Source organism: Cyprinodon tularosa, unplaced genomic scaffold (genome assembly GCF_016077235.1).
Source record: "Cyprinodon tularosa strain WSP-4 unplaced genomic scaffold, ASM1607723v1 ctg173, whole genome shotgun sequence".
Lineage (NCBI taxonomy): Eukaryota > Metazoa > Chordata > Actinopteri > Cyprinodontiformes > Cyprinodontidae > Cyprinodon > Cyprinodon tularosa.
Window position 1 is genome coordinate 605,414 of NW_024038559.1, and position 20,911 is coordinate 626,324.

A 20,911-nucleotide genomic window follows, 5' to 3' on the forward strand; every position below is an offset into this window, starting at 1 on the left:
GTTGATGTTCATATGTACTTTTATTAACTGTGATAACGGATGGTTTTTGTCTCTGATGATTATGCTGCTTTTTTAATTTTCCCTTTTTTTTTTTCAAGCTAGGCATGTTTACCATGCATAGAAATATGACATATAAAGAAATAATCCACCTTTACGCGTTTCATAGTTTTGTGAAAGAATCCAAATTGAGCAGTTCTTTTAATGTGATAGGAAATGGTGATTAGGCATTAAACATTTAATTTAGTTGAAAAGCTAAGCAGAAAACAATAGTTATACTAATGCTTTTGACATATTATTTTTCCTATTTGTTTAGTTGAGTATTTTGGTTATTTTAGTTTTTCAGCTTCTAAGTTAGATTTGATTTCTCACAGTGTGCCGATGACTGCCCTCCTTTTTACCCCTGTTCCTTTGAGTACTGTCTTCTACCCTCTCTAGCTGACCTCTTGACTCCAGACATCCTGTTCAGGCTTCAACCCTTAACTGCATTAAAAGGGTCTCACTTAATGTGCTTAGTGGAAATGGCCGTACTGTGGTAATCCATCCTCAGAGAGAATGTGTTGCATAACTCCCAAGACTCGCCTGCAACCTCAGGTTCTCTGTGTGCTTCTTCCAAATTCACCAAGGTGGGACCGCCTCATCGCAATCATACACTGGCAGTATACTTTTAAATAAGGTTTTATTGCAAACCAGGCTGACTCATAAAAATCTCAGGTTCTACCTCCCCTAAGGTTCTGTCACATTACAAATCATTCAGACGTCCTCGCTCTTGAATCAGCACAGTTCAGTGCTTTCCTTTAATTGGGTTTTGTGTCTGATTTAATATCTTGTCAGGCCAGGGCAAAGAGGCAGGAGGCTGTGGGGGACCTTCACAGTTGGCTGCGACTTTTTAGAGTAAAACTATTTTATTGATGTGACAATAACATTTATTTTTAGAATGGTTGTGTTTGTATTTCTTTCTTGAATGTATTCCTTTTGTTTATGTTAATATTTCCGCAGCTTATTTGAGTTTGAATTAATAATAATAATAATTGAAATTTATTGATCTCACACTGGATAAATTTACCTCTGCATTTAGCCTATCCCCTTGGGGAGCAGTGGGCTGCCATTGTGCGGTGTGGGGTTAAGGGCCTTGCTCAGAGACTCAGAGTGGAGGCTGTGGGGATTGAACCAGGTACTTTCAACCTTCTCAGAGAACAAGCGCACTGTTATAAGGGCCCTGTCAAACCTTCTCGAATTTTGCCAGCCTTTGCCTGACGTCCCAGAATCTCCTAAAATGCTGGCATACACTGAACTTTCTATGTAATTTTTCAATTTTGGGCGTATACATAGCGAGTCCGTGATTAGGTCCAACAACAGCCTAACTTATGCATAACTCACAGCAGCGTAATGCCCATGAAATGATGCACAAGCCAGTGTCATGAGGGGGTCAGGGATGCTCGCAGTGGCACCCGGCCTGCATAAAAAGATTTATTTGATCTCGGTATTAGCCTAGCTGCTGTTTACCGCCCGCTAAAAAAAAGAACAAGAAAGTAAGAAGGTTTGCAGTCGCAGCAGATTCAGCGTAATGTTTGCTAGGAATTTTCTTGGTCGTGGCCGTGGGTGGGAACGCAGGGAGGATCCATCACACTCATCTTCACGCTCACCCTATGAGGGCTTCCTCCTGTGAACCTTCTTTCATACCATTAAACAGTAGCTGTAAGTTAAGCGCTGGTTGTACTCACCACAGCAGTGTGTCTCAGTGAGCTTGACGCAGACATTTTTGCTTTATGCCCAATTCGCTGTGGGTCTAGATACGGCGGAGGCGGTGAGGAAGTGGGGGAGGGTTTGACCGACAACGGAGGGGCATGACGGCGAAAACAGCGGGGATCCAGGTGGAAAAAGGGTCCCAGCGCACCTCACTCTTCTTGCTAGTCCATCTTCAAGTATAAATCAGCCTTTAGAAACACGTTCAGTGGTCGTCTGGAACACGTCAAATACGTTCATAAGTGTTGGAGATAAGTTATGCATAAGTTAAGCACAAGTTATTGATAAGTTTGGGATAAGCTGGACACCACGACTTATGAGTAACTAACACTTAACGTATGTCAACGATTAGATAGCTTACCTGTAATTTATGCCCCAAGTATGGCATACACTGGCACACGTCACCATATGTCGATGTGTGCAAGCGTACTTCAGCGTGTTCTAGCGTGCTTCAGCGTGCATATAACTTATACAACGTATGTAGGGCTGCAACTAACGATTATTTTAAAAATCGATGAATCGGACGATTATTTTTTCGATTAATCGATGAATCGGACAAAATATATTTTTTATATTAACCTCTTTATTCCAAAATAAACATTTTAGACACAACAAACAAGCACACAAGTACAGGTTGCTCATTAACTGTACTGGTGCAATATGAAAAATAAATGTTTGTGTTAAAACTACGCAAACTTACATGAGAAATGTAGCTGTACATCCACAAAATATAGGGTACTTTGTTTCATAAAGCGCATAAAAAGAAATTTTTGTTTTTAAAAGCCTCTAAGGGGTTCAAACAATAGGCCCCCCCATTTCAACAAATGAGTTTTTTTAGACTAGAAGAGTTCTGCCTTTTAAGACAGGAAAGTACAGCAGTTAAAGTTGCTACTTGAGAAAATACTGAACCATAGAGATAAAAATAGCCCTGTGATTCAAATTATAAATTGTATTTGGAATAAAAATGAGAGAACTAGGGGTGCTAAAAAACACATCCTCCAAAGACAGATATTTACATGGGAATGTGGCAGATAATTAATTGACATATTACTGATCTTGCTGGATTTTATTCTGCTTTACTTCTATAAATTGCAGGATCTTCTTTACTTTATCTTTGCCAGAAGATTTAAACTTTAAAAGTCTTGCCCTCATAATTTGCAAGTTAATTTATTTATAAAGTAAATATAAACGCTGCTTAAGCTAATTCAAATGAAATTAAAAGTAAAATAAGTAGCCAACCTTATCACTGTCTGTAAGTAACTGTCTGTAGGTAGGTAAGGAAAGCATCAGATGAGCTACCTGAGAAACTAACGTTATGTTTCCCCCACTTTAAAACCAAACAAACATGGTGGTTCCGTGCCATGTTAATTTCTTTTGAAAAAAGTTGCATGTTATCACTTTTTTCGCTTTACAAAGCACAGGCTATTTTAATTATTGTGATCAATTTGCGCCGTCAATCCCGGTGCATGCGCGCTTCATTTGCAGTCTGGACGCTGAGGCTCTGACTGAGAGGGACTACTGCGGGAAAACGCGGTTGGTGTGGGGGAGGCGCCCCACGGCAGAGTAGGAACGATACATGCTTTCACGTAAGAGTCTCCAAAAGCCGCCAGTGACACCGAAAAAAGTCGCCAGATTTGTCGCTAGTCGCTTTTTTGAAAAATAGTCGCTGGAGGGGTCTGAAAAGTCGCGGAGTTGGCAACACTGCACCTGCGGCGCTGACTCGCTCTGCCGTATTTTTTTTTCTTCCTCTTTCAGTCAAGAGGCAGTGATGACGGCGCGGCGGATGACGCAATAATCGCGCGACACAACTAATCGATGATGAAATTCGTTGCCAACGCTTTTAAAAGTCGATTTTTATCGATTTTATCGATTCGTTGTTGCAGCCCTAAACGTATGCCAGCATTTTTGCCAGATTTATTGTACCTCAGGCACACGCTGGTCTAAATCGTCAAGGTGTGACAGCAGCTTAAAGGGCGGATTATTCTTCTACAACCTCACACATCAAATGTGGCTTGCAACGTCGGTCTGGAATTTTCTAGGGATGCACAGAAGTTTTCCGCCAACACGCTAGGGGGAGCCTAATCGAGAACTTGCGAGAAAAAAACGCCACACCCCATCACAGAATCAAAGGACGACCACGAAGGCAGCTTGAAAAATCAGGATTTTTTTGAGGTGTGCGACAACGGTTGCAGAGCCCGTGCGCTGGGGGTGTGGTTGCGCACAGAGACAGATTTGACAGTTGCATAGGTTATGCGTCAGAAGTATAAATTGGCCTTACCCACTAGGCCAGCACTCCCAGTTTCAGCCAATTTCACATTGCTGGTTAGTTGGGAATGTTCAGAGCAAAAATTCTGTTTTCCCATTCATGACTTTTGTTGAGCTCAACTTGTATTCTCTAAAAGTAGTTAAATAAAGTCATTAAGATACTGAGTTCATTTCTGTGGTTGATTGATCAACTATTGGTCCAAATGTTTTGTGCAGATAGGGAGATATCAACAACCCTAGTGCAGCTCCAGTAAATGTTATCTCTTCTAAGTAGCTCAAAGTAGATTATACTGTCTCTATACATGTGCTGCTGGCCTTTGTGTTGTACTGTTTGGACAAGATCTATCAAGGTGTGCATGAGCACGAATATCATGAGTACGCAGACGAAGGTGTCGGGTTTGCATGTGGCTATCTCGCCGCTCCTGTAATCTCTCCATCTCTTGGTTGCACGGTTTCTCCTGTCTGTCTCCATGTGACGTCTGATCTCCCTGATGGTTGCGTCACACTGAGAGCTGCTCAGGTGGCACCATACTCTAATCTTCACACGGAGCTAAGTTTACATCCATTCACTGTTTGATGCCACCTCGTTGGAAGTGCAAGTACACGTGTTGTGCAGCCGGGGATGAGCCTTCTGTTGATTTACTTCCTCTTAATATTTCTGAACTTGTGAATTGTCTTTTTTTTTTTTTTTTTTTACACTGCAATAGGTGATCTGCATATATATTTTCCTGTCATATATATTTGTGGTGTTTTTTTTTATTTTGTTTTTTTTTTGTTAATTATTCAAATATTTGTATTCAAAATGTTATTATATTATATTCTGTTCTATTGATTTTTTTTTTTAATGGGGTGCTTTCCCAATAGAATAATAATATTTATATTATTTCTTTTAGATAATAATTCTAGTTAATGGGTAGATTGGTGTAAAGCATAAGGCATGGATATCCATCTCTTGTTCTTTAGAACTTATTTGATGGCATATTAGTGAGGTAACTTAGCTGGGTTGGAGGAGAGACTCGTCTAAACCATGAAGGACATTTTCTAATCAAGAAAGCAGTTTTTTTTTTTTTCTCTTTTTGAGACCATGACTTGTTTTTCTAATAACTGTCACTGACTGACCTAAGAACTTTCACTCATCTGAGTTACTAAGATGCAGAGCTGGACATTCCAGGTCCACAAACTAATACTTTACCTCCCTCCCTTAGTCTCGGTCACTTAACCAGTTGTTCATTTCTATGTTGTGAGGCTGGAAATGCAAATGGGTGGAAGAATTGATCTATATACAGACTTTTTACTTTCCCGGTTCTGGATGGTGCACCTCTGCTAAGCTGAACTAAAACCACGGCCTGTGTTGTGTACTGGAGCATGTAAAGTCCACGTGTTTCCCTCAGTGAGCGGAGCTGCTCTTTTCTTAGGATTACTCTGTTGGGAATAGGCTGAGTCACCGTGCACAAGTCCAGAGAGAAACTGGAAGCACTTAGAGGGATGTGATGAGGACGATGACGGAGAAGCTTGTCATTAACTACTGACGGTCAGGGTTTGATGCATCCCCTGCCCGCTTCTCACACATTAAGGCTATGATAACACGTGTGTAATCTCTGAGGAAAAACATAAACCCGTATGTGTTTGAGTTGGACTTTACAGCTTCTATTTTATTACTGTGGCTTAAACAGAATATGGTATCAGAGCTTATTGTCTATATCATGTAGGATATTAACAGCTCCTTCGAGCCTTTCTCCAAATGAGGTTAATCTACTTTTTCCATTTTCGTCTAACATGATTCTAAATTTAGACTTTCAAATAGTGTGAAGATCAATGTGTCTTTTCAGCTTCTTTAGGCTTCAACTGATGGTTATTTTGAGCAGATTTCACATGCACGAGTGTTTTGATCAAACTCTTTTGTTTTATATATAGTGGGTAAGAGGTTATAAAGTGCCTTTTGGAAAAAAAAAAACCTCTCTTTTATCAGTCTGAAGGTTATACTTGTCACTATAACTCTGAGTTTTAACTACTATTGTTTTATTTAAGGTGGTATTGGTGCGGTGGAATGAGCCTTTCCAGAAGTTGGCCACATGTGACACAGACGGAGGAATTTTTGTTTGGATTCAGTATGAAGGTCGCTGGTCTGTGGAGCTCGTTAATGACCGTGGCGCTCAGGTAAAAGGACAGAGATTGCTGCATTTATACTTGTTATAATGACGATAACAGTTCTGTTTAAATCTTTAATAATTAAAGTGTCTATAAATTTAGAATAAAACCCACTTTTTATTTATTGCTTCTTTCCCACAGACTCTACAGTAAAATTCAAATTTTCACTGATATGTAATGATCTCTGTAGGTGAGTGACTTCACCTGGTCGCATGATGGAACGCAGGCTCTCATCTCGTACCGTGATGGATTCGTCCTGGTGGGCTCTGTCAGCGGCCAGAGACACTGGTCTTCTGAGATCAACCTCGAAAGCCAGATTACCTGTGGGATCTGGACTCCTGATGACCAGCAGGTAATCCTGCACATGAATATATGAAGTTTCATTTTCTCTTTTTTTCTTTTTTTAAGCTACTTGATTCTTTATATGCTGTTTTTTTGTGGCTTCTTGTAATATACATTATAGGAATAAAATATCTAAATAAATAAACAGATTAAAAAATTATTACTAGTTTTTTATTTAATTGTATTTGATGCTTTATTAATACCAAACAAAGTTATGTTGTTTAAGGGAGTAAAGAAAAAACAAAACAATCTGAAACAACCTGGCCATATGTGGGGAAGACAATAATTTCCTCCTTAACCTAATAACTGCCTGTGTCTCCTGTGGCAATGCCATCTTACATCTCAAAAGCATTGCTGTAACTAGTTATGAGATTTTAAATGGTTTCTATTTAGGCACATAGGTTGTTTTCCAGTCATGAATTCCCTAATAAGGCCATTCTGCTGCATCTGAGATTTAATCTGGACTTTGACTAGGCCATTCCAAAATGTTTAGATTGGAACCTTTGGTTGTGTGCTCAAGCTTTAGGTCACAAAATACAGGGCCGATACATCAGGAGTTTTTGCTATTAATAAGATGTGGTAACATAAAGAAGAAACCCCACACTCACACTGTTACCATTATGTCTGCCTGCATGCGTGAAGTTATTATTTCTTTTAAATATTGTGTTGCCTTCCTTCCAGTTGGACTGGACAATTATGTGCTTTTTATGGCAAGTTTCGTAAAAAAAAACAAAAAACATTAAAATCTTCCAATTACTGCTCTAAAATGAGAGGCAATGAGCAATGAAAAAAACTCTTTCACTCTATGAAGAGAATGCAGCTCCAATTAGAAGGCATTTCTACAATTGGTAAAAAAAATCATTAAGTTTGCCCAACTCGATTTATTCAACCCGGCAACTTGATTAATTTGGTTGGATCAGTGTTTTCCCCACTGCCCTTTAAGTGCAGTCACAGAAGCAGCAAGCAGATCCATGTATGCCAGTAGACGTTACCATTTTTTATGTTTGTATAGGAAATGTAACAGGAATGTTTTAGGACAATGAACTCAGAAAAAGGCAAACTTTAAAGGTAATAAAAACGATTAAACCTAGGAGTGAAACATCTACATGCTTGTGGTTAGCAACAAAGGAAAATCAAAATAAAACTGCAATGGTAACTTTTGTTAGTAAAAAAATAACCTATTTTGATTTTTGGCCAAATAGCTCAGCCCTTCCCACTGGATGTGGCAGGGTAGACACCTTTCAGACCAGAGGGGTCTTCATAATCTTGACCATCAAAACTGGTTTTTGCCTAAAAATCTAATGGAGGCCACTTGTGCATTGCACCTTTCTTTATAAACACAAACTTAACTGACACTAGTGAGGTCTGCAGTGCTTTTTTTGTGACCTCCATCATGAATTGTCTTTGCTCTTAGAGTAATCTTGACAGCTGGCCAGGACCTTATGGAAATATTCACCACTGCTCCATGTTTTCTTTGTTTCCAGAAAATGTCGCCCACTGAGTTTAGGTTTCATGTAGTCAGACAGGTTTTATTTAAGGGGATTCAGGATTCTACCTGTTAGGAATACGACTTATGTGTGTTTTAACTACCCAGCCAACAACAATTCTTCATTCCAGCCTCTCAGAGTCACAGAGAATAAAAACCTTTTGTTAATTTTTCACTATAAGTGTTTATTTATGCTGCTTTACACTAAGGAACAGCAAATATGTCCAACAGATTTATGCTAAGTTCAGAGTGGTCTATTTAATACGCTGCAGGGAGAACCTTAACCGCTGTGGCAGCTGTGGACGTGAGTTAAAGAGAAAATCCTGTGGTTTCCTAGCTGATTGTATGCTATCTAAATATAGTTTGAAGTAAAGCAGGTTTCTTTGCTACTATGAGGAGAATCAAACTCAAACTTAAAACTATTTTACATCTGCAATGTCCAATTTTATGGTAATAGAAATGTTAGTTTTTACTTTCCAGACTGGGTTTTTGCTTAAAGTATTGAGACAGTTGAGAACGGGAAAGGCTAGATGATTAATTTTAAATAACAGCAACATTTGTTTGTTTTTTTTGCTTTACTTAAAAATGTAATCTGCTCTGGCAGATTCGTCTTCTCGGAGTGTGTCCCTTTTAGCCACCAGTAACACCTTAACACTAATGGTGGTTGTTCTCTACTCAGGTGTTGTTTGGCACGGCAGACGGACAGGTAATAGTCATGGACTGCCATGGGCGAATGCTGGCCCACATACTGCTGCATGAGTCTGACGGCATTGTTAGCATGTCGTGGAATTACCCCAGCTTCCTGGTGGAGGACAGCAGTGAGAGTGACACAGACTCTGACGATTACACTCCACCCAAAGGTAGGCTTCTCAGACCTTTATCAGAGCAGAAAACTGATCCTCACTTGCTTAGCTACATACTTATGCATTAACACCCTCAGTTGTCCATTTGCTCATAAAGAGACACGTTTAGCTGCATTTATTCTTTAAAGTCTTAGCGAAATAGATTCATCTCATACATTGAATCTAGTCAACTTAGACTTGAATAAAAAAAAAAAACAGGCCAAAATTATATAATTTACAGAAAAAGCATTGAACGTGCATTTCTTAACCTTAAGGCTGAATTTAAAATCTGCACTCAGACATTAGATTTTCTTTTAGGTTTATGCAGTTCACTAGTACTTGTACTCATCGCCATCCGCTTGATCCGGGACCGGGTCGCTTGGGCAGCAGTCCCAGCAGAGACTCCCAGACTTCCCTCTCTGCAGACACCTACTTCAGCTCTGCTCGGGAAAGCCAGAGGTTCTCCCAGGCCAGCCTAGAGACATATTCCCTCCAGAGTGTTGTGAGTCGTCGCCTGGGCCTCCTCCCGGTGGAACAAGCCTGGAACAGCATTCCAATGTGATTCCCCTATAATTGGAACCCTCTGTCCCTCTTTTAAAGCAGGGGAACCACCACCCCAGTCAGCCAATCCAGGGGTTCTGTCCCCCACCTCAACACGATTTTGAAGAGTCGTGTCAGCCACAACAGCCCAATAACATCTAGAGCTCTGAGGTACTCGGGGTGAATCTGATCCACCCCTGAAGCGATCCCACCGTTGAGTTTTTGACCACCTCAGTGACTTCAACATGGGTGATGAACAAATGCAGCATCAAGCACCACAATCACTTTGAGGCTATGGCCTCTTCAAATTCCTCCTAGCCCCGTGTTTTTTCCCCCAGCAACCACCAGGGCAGTGGCAAGCTTTGCCTCATGATACCTACCTGCTGCTTCAGGAGTTTCTTGAGCCAGCCAGGCTCGATAAGACTCCTTCTGACTCCCTTACTGCTGGTGCCACCACCAGGGTTTGGGGATTGCTGCAATGGTCATCCTATGTGTGGAGAAGAGCCCGACTACTTCTAGGTGGTATCACTCCACCTCCGACACAAGCTCAGGCTTCTATCTCCTTTCATCCTAATTGCTCCCGAGTTGCAAATGTTGTTTTGTTCATGAGCTGTTCTCCTACCGCTCTGCCATTTTTTTCTTTCCCTCTCTTCACCACAGGCCAAGTGGTGAAGCTGAAAAGTGCTTAACTCATCAGAAATGCTGGTTATGCTCTAACTCGATAATTAAACCATCCAATAGAAATTGTTTGCCTCACATAGAAAATCTCTCAATTTGACAACTGGACCGAGAATAAACTACTCTAGATCTGTCTCTTCCTGCCAGGTGGCTTTGTCATTGTATAATTAATGACCCATTAATACTGAGCTACGCTGAATTTAAATATGCAGTTGTCTGTCTAGCTGAGTGATTTTGTCCTTTTTTCTTTGTTTATAAAGCAGTATGCACCATAAGCCTTCTTTAAAAGTCTTTGTTGTGGTTTATGTCCTCGCAGTACACAGCCAGAAACCACTTCTGACAGTCAGCTTCACCTCTGGAGACATCAGCCTGATGAATAGTTACGATGACCTCTCACCTACCCTGATCCGAACCGGTCTGAAAGGTGCGTTTTTGGTCCAAGAGTTGCATTAATGCTCCCCTACTGTTTCATATTTGATTTCCTCTCCCTTCTTTGTCTAAATGAATGTCTAGCCATTGCTTACAGTGGCTTTAATTTCACGTTAAAGTAACAAATATTTCTTTTCTTTTCTATGTGCTGCAGATGTTGTGGCCCAGTGGTGCTCTCAGGGGGACCTTCTGGCGGTGGCAGGGATGGAGCAAACAGTCCTCCTCTCTGCTGACACTCCCTGCTCTCCTCCCACCAAATGCGCTATTGTCAAATTCTACAATGTTCAAGGAGATCACATCTACTCACTAGACACACCAGCACAGGTGAGATTTAATATGGAAGCTAAGGTATTTTACCCCCATGTGTTTAAGTAGCAGTAATAGCAGGTGGCAGAAATTTGTAATAAGAAAGGCTCTTTTTTTTTTACTGTTTTTAATTTAATCTAATCCAAACACAATTTCAGCCTCCAGCAAAGCAATCTGAGAATTAATTAAATGTTTTTCATTTTTTAATTTAGAGCTTATAATCAGCTCTAACTAAAATGATTGTGTCTGTAAAACAGCTTTACAACAATGCTGCTTTTTATAAATCTTTTTATTTTATAACTAAGAGAAATAAGTTTTCACTCCCTCTTTATGTTTGTAACAATGATGCAGTTTACTATACTACTGTTATCCTGCAATCATGCTGGGAACCAGGGGACAGAAACGGCTGTCTCAGCATGTTGATCTAAACTATAAGCTTTAAAATGGCTAAAATAAAACACTTTCTTATTGAATGTTTTGTTTGTTTAGCATTAGTTTCAGGTTTATGATCAGCAGTTTACACATGGCTGCTGACAACTATTCGTTTCTCTTTTATTGCCAGGTCCTTATACACCCTTATAAATATACGGAGGAAGGGATGAAACTTAAACCTGATAAATGAGGAGTCTAAACGTTGTCCCATTCTTCTCCTTCCCCCTGCAGCGCCCCATCACCACGCTCTGTTGGGGTCACAGGGACTCGCGTCTGTTCCTGGCATCTGGCCCGGCGCTCTACGTTGTCCGCGTGGATCACCGGGTCGCAGCGCTGCAGCTCCTCTGCCAGCAGGTCATCGCCACAGCAGTAAAGGAGGAAAAAGATGTCGGCAAGCTCACCATGCCATCCCGGCTTTGTACTTACGTCACTTCTGCCTTCGCCCCCACCATCAAGGTAACACTTGTTGGAGGATTCAGTCAGCTCAGTGAAAGTACAGTGAAGGGCTCAGTTAACATTCAGCTGATGATTGCAACTGATTAACTCGGCAAATCACAACTCTGTGGTGTTGATTCTTTCACCGATCAAACGTCATATTTCCAGCCACCCATCCCGGATCCCAACAACATGCGGGATTTTGTGAGCTACCCGACATCTGGGAATGAGAGACTACACTGCACCATGAAACGTACGGAGGATAACCCAGAGGTGGGAGGGCCATGCTATACGCTGTACCTGGAGTACTTGGGGGGTCTGGTACCTATTCTGAAGGGACGACGGATAAGCAAGCTGCGCCCTGAGTTTGTCATTATGGACCCCAAAACAGATGGGAAAACAGGTGAGGCCCCCATGTGTTTTCTATCAATAACTTTTAAAATTTTGTGTATTCATTAAAATAATGATGGAGCTTATTCGATGAATCACAGAAACATTTTAAACATTCTTCAGTTACACATACAGAAAGAGTTTTATAAGATGTCTGATCTATATGTGTGTTAAAACAAAATGGAGAAAAAGCAAAGCAATAACAAGAAACTGTTTGAATGCTGAATATTATAATATTTTTTTTTATTTTATTCTGAAAATGTAAGCATTTCTGAGGGTAATATGTTTGGAAATGGTATAAAGAAAATACTGTCTGAATTTTCTTTGGATGAATTATATGTTTATCTTCTTTGTTCCAGTATAGTGTCAACCTATTCATAGAGTAAAAGTCTTTTTTCCCTTGGTTTAGATGCAAATTTAGTAAACTTTGTCTCATGCCATTTTGTTTCGTCAGATGAGATTTACAGCAACAGTCTGATATCAGCCATGATAGACAGCTGTAACTGTTCAGACTCCAGTGACATTGAGCTTAATGATGACTGGGTCGGCAAGAAATCTCCCAAGATATCCAGAGGAAGCAAATCTCCTAAACTTCCCAGGTAACTCAGCAAGACACCTGACTTGCGTATTGGTAGAAATTCCTTCTAGATATCACAAGAGAGAGATTCATTTTTTGTCATATGTTATTTATCTGTGTAAACCATTTCCATTTAGTTTTTTTTAAGTAATTTGCAGGTGTTCCCTTCGATCACATCAGAAGCAAAACCTGGGCACTTTAAATTTTTTTATTGTCCTATAGATTATTTGAAAAACATTTTTTGTCAATTATTTCGGGATTAATATTAAAATTTCAGGCTTAACTCAAAACATAGGAGCTCACAAACCCTGACAAGAAAGGATACCTGTTAAATCTAGGATGATATAGTCCAGAATATTCTAAGAATCAAAGATTTTATATTGGTTATAATGTTGACAAAAGCCAAAATAACAGTGGAATATCGCAGACTCCAGAACCAGTGTGGAAGCTGCAAGTTTCTTGGTGTTTGTATCTGGCAGATTTGCATATCTGGAATCTGAGCTGTTTGAGCAGGCTTCTAGGCCTCACACTGATTAAAACTAATTCTTGTCTGGTTTTAGGTTTGAACTTTGAACAATTTAATCATAAAATGTGCTTTCTTCCAACCCGCTCCTATTGACTCTTTGACTCTATGTTTAGTGTCTTTGACTAGCTTCCCATGTTTCCTTCAACCCTGACCATCTTATCTTGCTCTGCTGCAGAAAAGCATCCACAGATCATGTTGCCGATGCTGCCATGTTTCATGGGCTCAGGGTGGAGGCAGAGAAATGTGCATTGTGCGCGTTTTCTGCCACGTGTTGTATTTTGAATGAAAGATGCAGAATTCAGTTTTTGTCTAATCTTTTTACATTTTGTATGTTAGTGATGCATTCAAAGCTTAAGAAAATGTTTAAAAGGACACATATGACAGGCTATTACTAAATGAAAACCTAAAGTGGAAACTTGTTTTTTTTTGTTTTTTTTTGGACTGCATGCCTAAACCTTATTTTTTTTATTTGCTACCTTCTCTGTAGAGACTTAGTTTGTCCCTTTACCAACAGGATAAATATAGACCCCAGAAAGTCCCCCAAGCTGTCCCGGGCAACGCAAGAGATCTCTAGGTCGCCTCGTTTACCTATAAGGAAGCCCTCAATTGGTTCTCCAAGTTTGTCACGGAGGGAATTTCCTCTAGACGACATCAGTCAGGTAACTAAGATTCTTTTTGAGGCCAAAAAATAGGCAGCTAGCCATGACACATGTTGTTCTCTTTGCCTTATTTCACAAAATATATCTATGTTTTATATCTTTCAGCAAAATTACCTCGCTCAGGTCACATCCAATATTTGGGGTACCAAGTTTAAGATAGTTGGATTGGCAGCATTTTTACCTACCAATCTTGGTGCAGGTAGGTCATCAACAACCTCTAGGTTAATTTGGTATTTACCGCTTTTTCTTTGTCTGTTTTTCTAATTTTCCTTCTTTTCTGCTGTCCTAGTTATTTATAAGACCAGCCTCCTCCATCTGCAACCCAGACAGATGACCATCTACTTGCCAGAGGTGCGCAAGATTTCCATGGACTATATCAACCTGCCTGTTTTCAGCCCTAATGTTTTCAGTGAGGATGAAGATGACCTTCCTGCCACAGGCCCTGCTGGAGGCTCTGATGACAACCCCCCCTGTACTGTAAACATCCCCATTGCCCCCATCCATAGCCCCGCCCAGGCCATGTCCCCTGCCCAAAGCATTGGCCTGGTCCAGTCTCTGTTAGCTAATCAGAATGTTCAGCTGGATGTCCTTAGTAATCCAACAGCACCCCCTGCTGGAGCTTCTGCCAGCGGGTCGGACCAAAGCCAGGATACCATCCTGACAGCCCAATACACAGTACCTACCAGGTATTCCAGTCCAGGTCAGGTCATTTTTGGAGGGCTGGAAGTGGGTCGGCTAATGGTTGGACCTCCACCATCTCATCATCCATCTCAGCAACAACAGCAACAACAACAGAGTCAGCAGCAACAGCTTCTACATCATCAACAGGTTCAGCAGCACCAACAGCAGCAGCAGATGCTCCAGCAGCATCACCTACAGCAGCAACAGCATCACCTACAGCAGCAACAGCATCACCTACAGCAGCAACAGCACATTCAGCAGCAGCTCCAGCAGCAGCTTCAGCAGCACATACAGATGCAGCAGCAACAGCAACTTCAGCAGCAACACCAACAGATGCAGCTGCAACAGCAGCAGATGCATCATCATCTGCAGTCTCAACAACAACACCATCTACAGCAGCAGCTCCACATTCAGATCCCCGCCCCGTCCATGTCATCCGGTCAGCCTTCAGGAACAGCCCTGCACCAGCTGCAGATCCAAATCCCCCACCAACCTGGTGATTTAGTAGTTGACAGGACAGTGGGCGGGGAGCATGAACATTTGCTGAAAATCAAAACCACTCGACCGACTCCCCAGCTGGCTGATGGGGATACAGTTGTATTCAGTGCTCCTTTGGAGCTCAGCAAAATGAACCCGCCTCCTCCTTACCCTGGGACAGTGGCTGCGGCTGTTGCCGCTGCAGCTGCTGCTTCTCCGTCGGCTTCCAACGCAGCTTCCAGTACGTCTGGCACCAGTGAAACTCCTCCCCCCGCTGAGCTCTGTGTGAAGAAAGGAGACATGAAACTTTATCCTCCAGGTCAGCAGCAGGCGCAGTACCCCACACCTTTGGGATATGAAAGGATAACAACATTTGACAGCAGTGGAAATGTGGAAGAAGTATGTCGTCCTCGAACACGCCTTGTCTGCAATCAGAATGTCTACACACTCCAGGGACCTGGCAGCTCTGCCACGCTCAGGGTCACTTCCTCTTCATCCTCATCCGCAGCTGAAAAGAAAATCCAGCTTCCCTACACCTCTGCTACACTGAATAGACTCACTGCACCTCGCTATTCCATACCCAGCGGAGATCCGCCTCCCTACCCTGATGTGGGCAATCAGAACAGGAATCCAAATCAGAGGCTCGACAGCAGCCTGATCCATGCAACCCTCAGGAGGAACAGCCGAGAGGCTGCGCTTAAAGTCTCCCAGATGCTGGAACCACCAAGACCACTGCCTCCCAAGGCTAAAAATAATGCACTAGCAGCCTCCTTCCAGCAGAGGGTGCCAACAGCCTTATACACATGCAGCCAGTGCAGCAGTGGATCAGGTAACGGTGGTACTGCACCAGGGAGTGCTAATGGGATAGCAGGGGGAACAATTATCAGACAGGATTTTCCTCCAGGGAACGGAGCTCCTCACAGCACAGTTATAGTTCACTCCAACAGCGCCACCACTCTCGCCTCCCAGTCATCATATAACCTAATGAGTTCACTCGAGGGACCTGGTAGTGCAGCCGGGGGAGGAGGTAACAGAGACAGGGTTGAGTATGTTAACTCAGCATTTACAGAAGATGAGACACTCAGCCAGTCACTCAGGCACCTGGCAATAGGAGGAAATGATTCTTCAGGGCTTGTTGTCAAACGCCCACCTCCCTATCAGTGGGATCCGGCTGGCACAGAGGAGGTGTGGATTCCTCAAGAAAGGACAGCAATTGCCCCCCCTGGACCACACAAACCTCCCCCCCTTGTTCTTAGCCCAGCTCAACACTTGGATGTTACCAGATTGCCTTTTGTTCTCTCTCCAAAGTCTCCTACCAGCCCCAGCGCAGCGTCGTTCCAGGCTGCTGCAGCAGCGACAGGCTACCAGATCTCTCTGCAGTACCCCCCGACCACAGCATACACCGGAGCTCAGCTCCAACCCATCCCTGGGTCACCGCGCCCCTGTGCCTCCCCAAAGGAGGTGGTGGCACCTGTGGCACTTTCACAGCAGGAGGCCACCCTTGTCTTATCTCCGGGCTATTCTCCAAGCTTAGCTAACTTAGCCTGCTGTCCTCTACCTCCCATGTATCCTGGAGGAACTTCTTGTGCTGGAATCCCCATCCCCCCCATTGCCCTTCACACACCATGGGGCACCTATAATTCTTGTCCGCCTATGCCCAGTCCCGCAGTGCCACTACCACCCAAAGCCTCCCACATATTAGCAGAAAAAAATGTTCTCTCACCACCTCCTCCTCCACCTCCTCCTCCTCCACCTCCTCCACCACCAGCAGAACTGCAGAGCCATGGGGCATTACAGGAGACGATGGCAGAAGCAGGGGAGGGTTATCAGGAGGTGCTGTCTTTGACTGAGAGCCCTGTGCCACAGCGGTCGGAGAAGTTTGGCAAAAAGAACCGCAAGCGTGTGGACGGTCGGGCCGAAGAGGCTAATGTGTCTCAGTTAGCCGAAGGCAATAAATCAAAGAAAGAGGGCAGGGCTTTGGGGGATTTTAACTCTCTTATCTCCAGCCCACGGCTGGGAGGAAGAGACAAGAAGAAACTGAAGGGACAGAAGGAACAGCAACTGAAGGCAAAGAAGCTGAGCAAGGCCACTGCCAACAGTGAGTTCCAGGACAGCTCAGAGAGCGAGCCTGAGCTGTTCATCAGCGGCGACGAGCTCCTCAATCAGTGCCAGAGCGGTAAGAAGGGCTGGAAGAGTAAAAGGAATATGAGGGCCGCCAGTGAGCTGGACGAGATCAAATGTCGGAAAGCGAATGAGAAGGAGGACAGAGGACTTGGCAGCCAGGGGTTTGTGTATGTGATGGCCAACAAGCAGCCTCTGTGGAATGAAGCCACGCAGGTCTACCAGCTGGACTTTGGAGGCCGAGTCACTCAGGAGTCAGCCAAGAACTTTCAAATTGAGCTGGAGGGCCGGCAGGTTAGTGGAGTTCAGTTCTGCTTACTTCATGTTTTGCTGTGTTAGAAGGGAGCTGCTGGTTTATAGGGAAACAATTCTAGACAGGATTATTATGGGTAGTATTGAAATTATTATTAATTAGCTCTAACAAATGGGTCTGGAAGCATTTAATGCACAGAAAGAACATTGAAATCCCATTTTATTTGAGGTTTTCTTCCATTTTGATTTCTAAATTCAATGATTAAAAAAAATGTAGTCAAATTAAATATGTCTATGTTTACTGTTAAAATATATATATTATTTTAAAAGATCAATTTTAAGATATCTTGTATTTATTTATTTTAGCACATAGATCCCCTTCTAGCCTGCTTCCTCTTCGTTTGACATGTTCTTTAACCACAGACTATGGGACTAAACCTCTTATATCTACCATCTCGTTGCCTTAGTCTTGAAAAGAAGTAATTGAAAATCTTAAAATCCAGCAATATGAAGCAGGAATTAGTCTTTCCACTTCTTTCCCTGAGATTTAGCTTCATTTTCAAATAGAGCTATGTCAGATATGGACATATCTTAAATATATTTTTGGCATAAATAATCCATAGATATATTTGGCATGTGGAGTTTAAAAGCATGACGTTTTTTTTTTTTTTTTTTGCAAACAATAAACCTTCTAGGTGATGCAGTTTGGCCGGATTGATGGAAACGCCTACATCCTGGACTTCCAGTACCCCTTCTCTGCAGTTCAGGCATTCGCAGTGGCTTTGGCCAACGTCACTCAGCGCCTCAAATGAGATGTCTCATACCAACACCCCCTGAAACATACCTTAATTTTAAATGCAACCTGCTGAAGGAGCACAGTTGTTTGGTTTGGGGATTATTAAACTCTTAAAATGGATTTTGGAGAAAAAGACTGAAATCAACCGTGGAGAATAGATGGAAATGCAATCACACTGCACTACACAATGCTGCCACAAAACACGGTGCAATAAGCATTGACTGCGTTTGTTGGATCTGCTCCGTTCTGCATTCGGTGGCACCCACCAAGCACGTCGGGCCAAAGAGCTGAGCTTGGGTTATCATCATGCAAATAAATGCTGCTTTGGGTAGAGAACGTTTTTCTTTCTTTTCTTTTTTTTGTTCTTTTTTTCAGAAAGGTAAGATTGTTAAAGTGCAGTTAAAAACGCAGCAGTAATACTTGAAAACCACACTCTGGAGGTTAAATAACATTTTCCAGAGCGCACAGGTACTACTGGGCACTGAAATCCATTGCTGTACAAAACTTTAGTGAAACAGTTACTACTTTATTAAACTGCTTTTGCTTATAGTTTATAAAATGAGGTTACATAGGTGAGGTTTTTGTTCTCTACATTCCTGTTGTTTCTATCTCAGTCTGTTTAGGCTGGAAGTTAGGCTGATATATGCATCATTTAGGAGCACTACTAAAGTTACGACTTTTTACTGTTTCTGGAAGGAAAACAAGCATTGGTCTTTATCAAATCTGTTTTGAAGGATTAAAAAAAGGCACCCTGATTTACTTAATAATTTATATGTACACTTTGTTTAACTTTCCAGATATGGATTTTTTTTAATAAGAAAATAGTTATTGTTGAAGATATTTACCCCTCAGATATTTTCATCCCATTTTTTTCTTAGCGGCTTTATTCGGGGACGGTGAGTTGAAATATTGCTGTACCCTCGGGAGTATTCAGGTGGGAGTGGTTTACAGAATAGCTTTGGCTGACATACGTCATACTTCAATATCTTCATCTGGTGACACTGGCGCAAAAAGTCGCCAAGGCCTCGACTGAACAATTTAACCTCTGGCATGAAGTGATAATGTCACCTGTTGTCACTTCTGTGAAGTGAGTACGTATTTGGGAGCAGTCTTTGCTCTTTAGGACCACACTTAAACATCTAAGCATGGTACAGGAAATATTTTTGTATATTTCACCTTTGCCATTTCATACTCTTCTCAGAAGGCATGTAAATAAATTGGAGAGGTAAACGATGTAAAGAGACTTAAGAGGCTCTTAGAGGTTTACACCTCGGCTCCACTGTGTGTTATTTCAGGTGTGAAGTGAAGCTGTAACACCATAGAGTAACTGTTAAGCTAAAACGTCACTCAGTCTAATAAGACTACATTAAAGAATGAAGCTTAGGAAATCTATCTTCTTCGTAAGCTGACTGTGCAAACTGAGAGACATGTAAAGCTGTTTAATCGTGGGAAACGGTGAAGTGCAAAGGGCATATATGCATTCATTTCTGATTCCGCTAAAAAAGTGTTTTGGCCTAGTAAAACAGGAAAGGTGCTGTATGGCTAAACCGAAATTTGTGCCAAAATATCTACTCGCAATTTTAGAATAAATATAGTCCAAAGGGGAAGAACCAATTGTATTTTCATAGTTGATTTTTTTTGTGATTTATCACATTTGATGGCAATCTTTCCTGAATTTGAAAAGATGCATGTTGGTTGTAGGAATGGGGACTGAATGAAGATAAGAGAATAATTAAGAAAAAAAGACAACAAAAAAATAAAACTCAAGCATGTCATGACAAAACCCTTTTTTGTGTTAGCTGTGCAATATTTTGTAGGAGAAAATTATGTCTATGTTGCTTTCAACCATGTTTTGATACCGTTCTTTTAGTTCAGTATCTGAGATTGCTGGTCTGTGGATTTTAATTTATGAGATTATTTTCTGAAAGGATGAAACGTATCTATACATACTGTATATTGTGGAGTTTTCCAAACATTTTTTATGCGTTTTGATTTGTTTTTAACGAGTGTAGCCCAAGTTGTGGGGTTGGGGATGAGTTTGCTCTGGATTGTTATAAAAAGAAAAAAAAAAGATGCGAATGAGTAGGTGCCCAGTTTAATGTAGATGGTAGACTAGTGTAAGTGTCCAGTCGAGGTGTGTTTGTGTTCAGCTGTGCAGTCAATCCCATCAGTGTTAAATCTATTATATTTAAATGTGTCATGGCTTCTACACATTCAAACACACAGTCTTCACTGAGTTGATGTTCAGCATTTCTTCTGGTCTTGGTTAAGCATTCACTTTAAACCACCAATGAACTGTGGTAGATATTTTAGGATTGGACTTTTTCTTTAGAAAATGTATTTGCAGGTTCAGACTAAACTGACAAAAACACTTGAAAGAATCTGATGACTATGGTGACTGAACGTAAATAGATAGTAAGGCATGCCATGTAAATTATTTTATAACTGTATATGTCACTCATATGTCACTCATCTTTTTAATAAAAATGTCATTGTTTGAGAGAACATCGTGCCTTGCTTCTTGATATACAATTTTCTTTTTTTTATTATAACTGAAGGTCCTTTTGCTATAGTTCAGGCAAAGGGTCAAATTTGGAACTGTGTAGCCAGCAACACTGGAACACCACAATGGGTCTGTACTCTCACTTTTTAACACAAAAATAAACTAAAGTACAAGACAGACTCTTGATATCTGCAGAAAAACTCAGATGACTGGTTTTGTAGTGAAGCAGAGTTGGACAATAACCTGAAGCTTTGTGGAACAATGTGTAACATTAATCTCGTCC

The 20,911-nt window shown here is 41.6% G+C and overlaps 1 protein-coding gene across 3 annotated transcripts in view; it reads left to right on the forward strand.

Moving 5' to 3' along the window:
• tulp4a (TUB like protein 4a) overlaps positions 1–20,220 on the forward strand; it is a 28,762-nt gene extending 8,542 nt beyond the window's left edge. For 2 of the 3 annotated variants that reach the window (XM_038281635.1, XM_038281636.1), the window contains exons 3-14: positions 6,037–6,165; positions 6,347–6,508; positions 8,664–8,844; positions 10,361–10,468; positions 10,628–10,797; positions 11,443–11,667; positions 11,815–12,049; positions 12,491–12,635; positions 13,627–13,798; positions 13,904–13,997; positions 14,088–17,371; positions 18,025–20,220. In XM_038281635.1, the coding sequence (XP_038137563.1) occupies positions 6,037–6,165; positions 6,347–6,508; positions 8,664–8,844; positions 10,361–10,468; positions 10,628–10,797; positions 11,443–11,667; positions 11,815–12,049; positions 12,491–12,635; positions 13,627–13,798; positions 13,904–13,997; positions 14,088–17,371; positions 18,025–18,141 (5,022 nt within the window). In that variant the 3' untranslated portion in view covers positions 18,142–20,220. The remainder of the gene's footprint in view (positions 1–6,036; positions 6,166–6,346; positions 6,509–8,663; positions 8,845–10,360; positions 10,469–10,627; positions 10,798–11,442; positions 11,668–11,814; positions 12,050–12,490; positions 12,636–13,626; positions 13,799–13,903; positions 13,998–14,087; positions 17,372–18,024) is intronic. The other variant, XM_038281637.1, reaches the window with a different exon arrangement.
• The last annotated feature ends 691 nt before the right edge of the window (positions 20,221–20,911 follow it).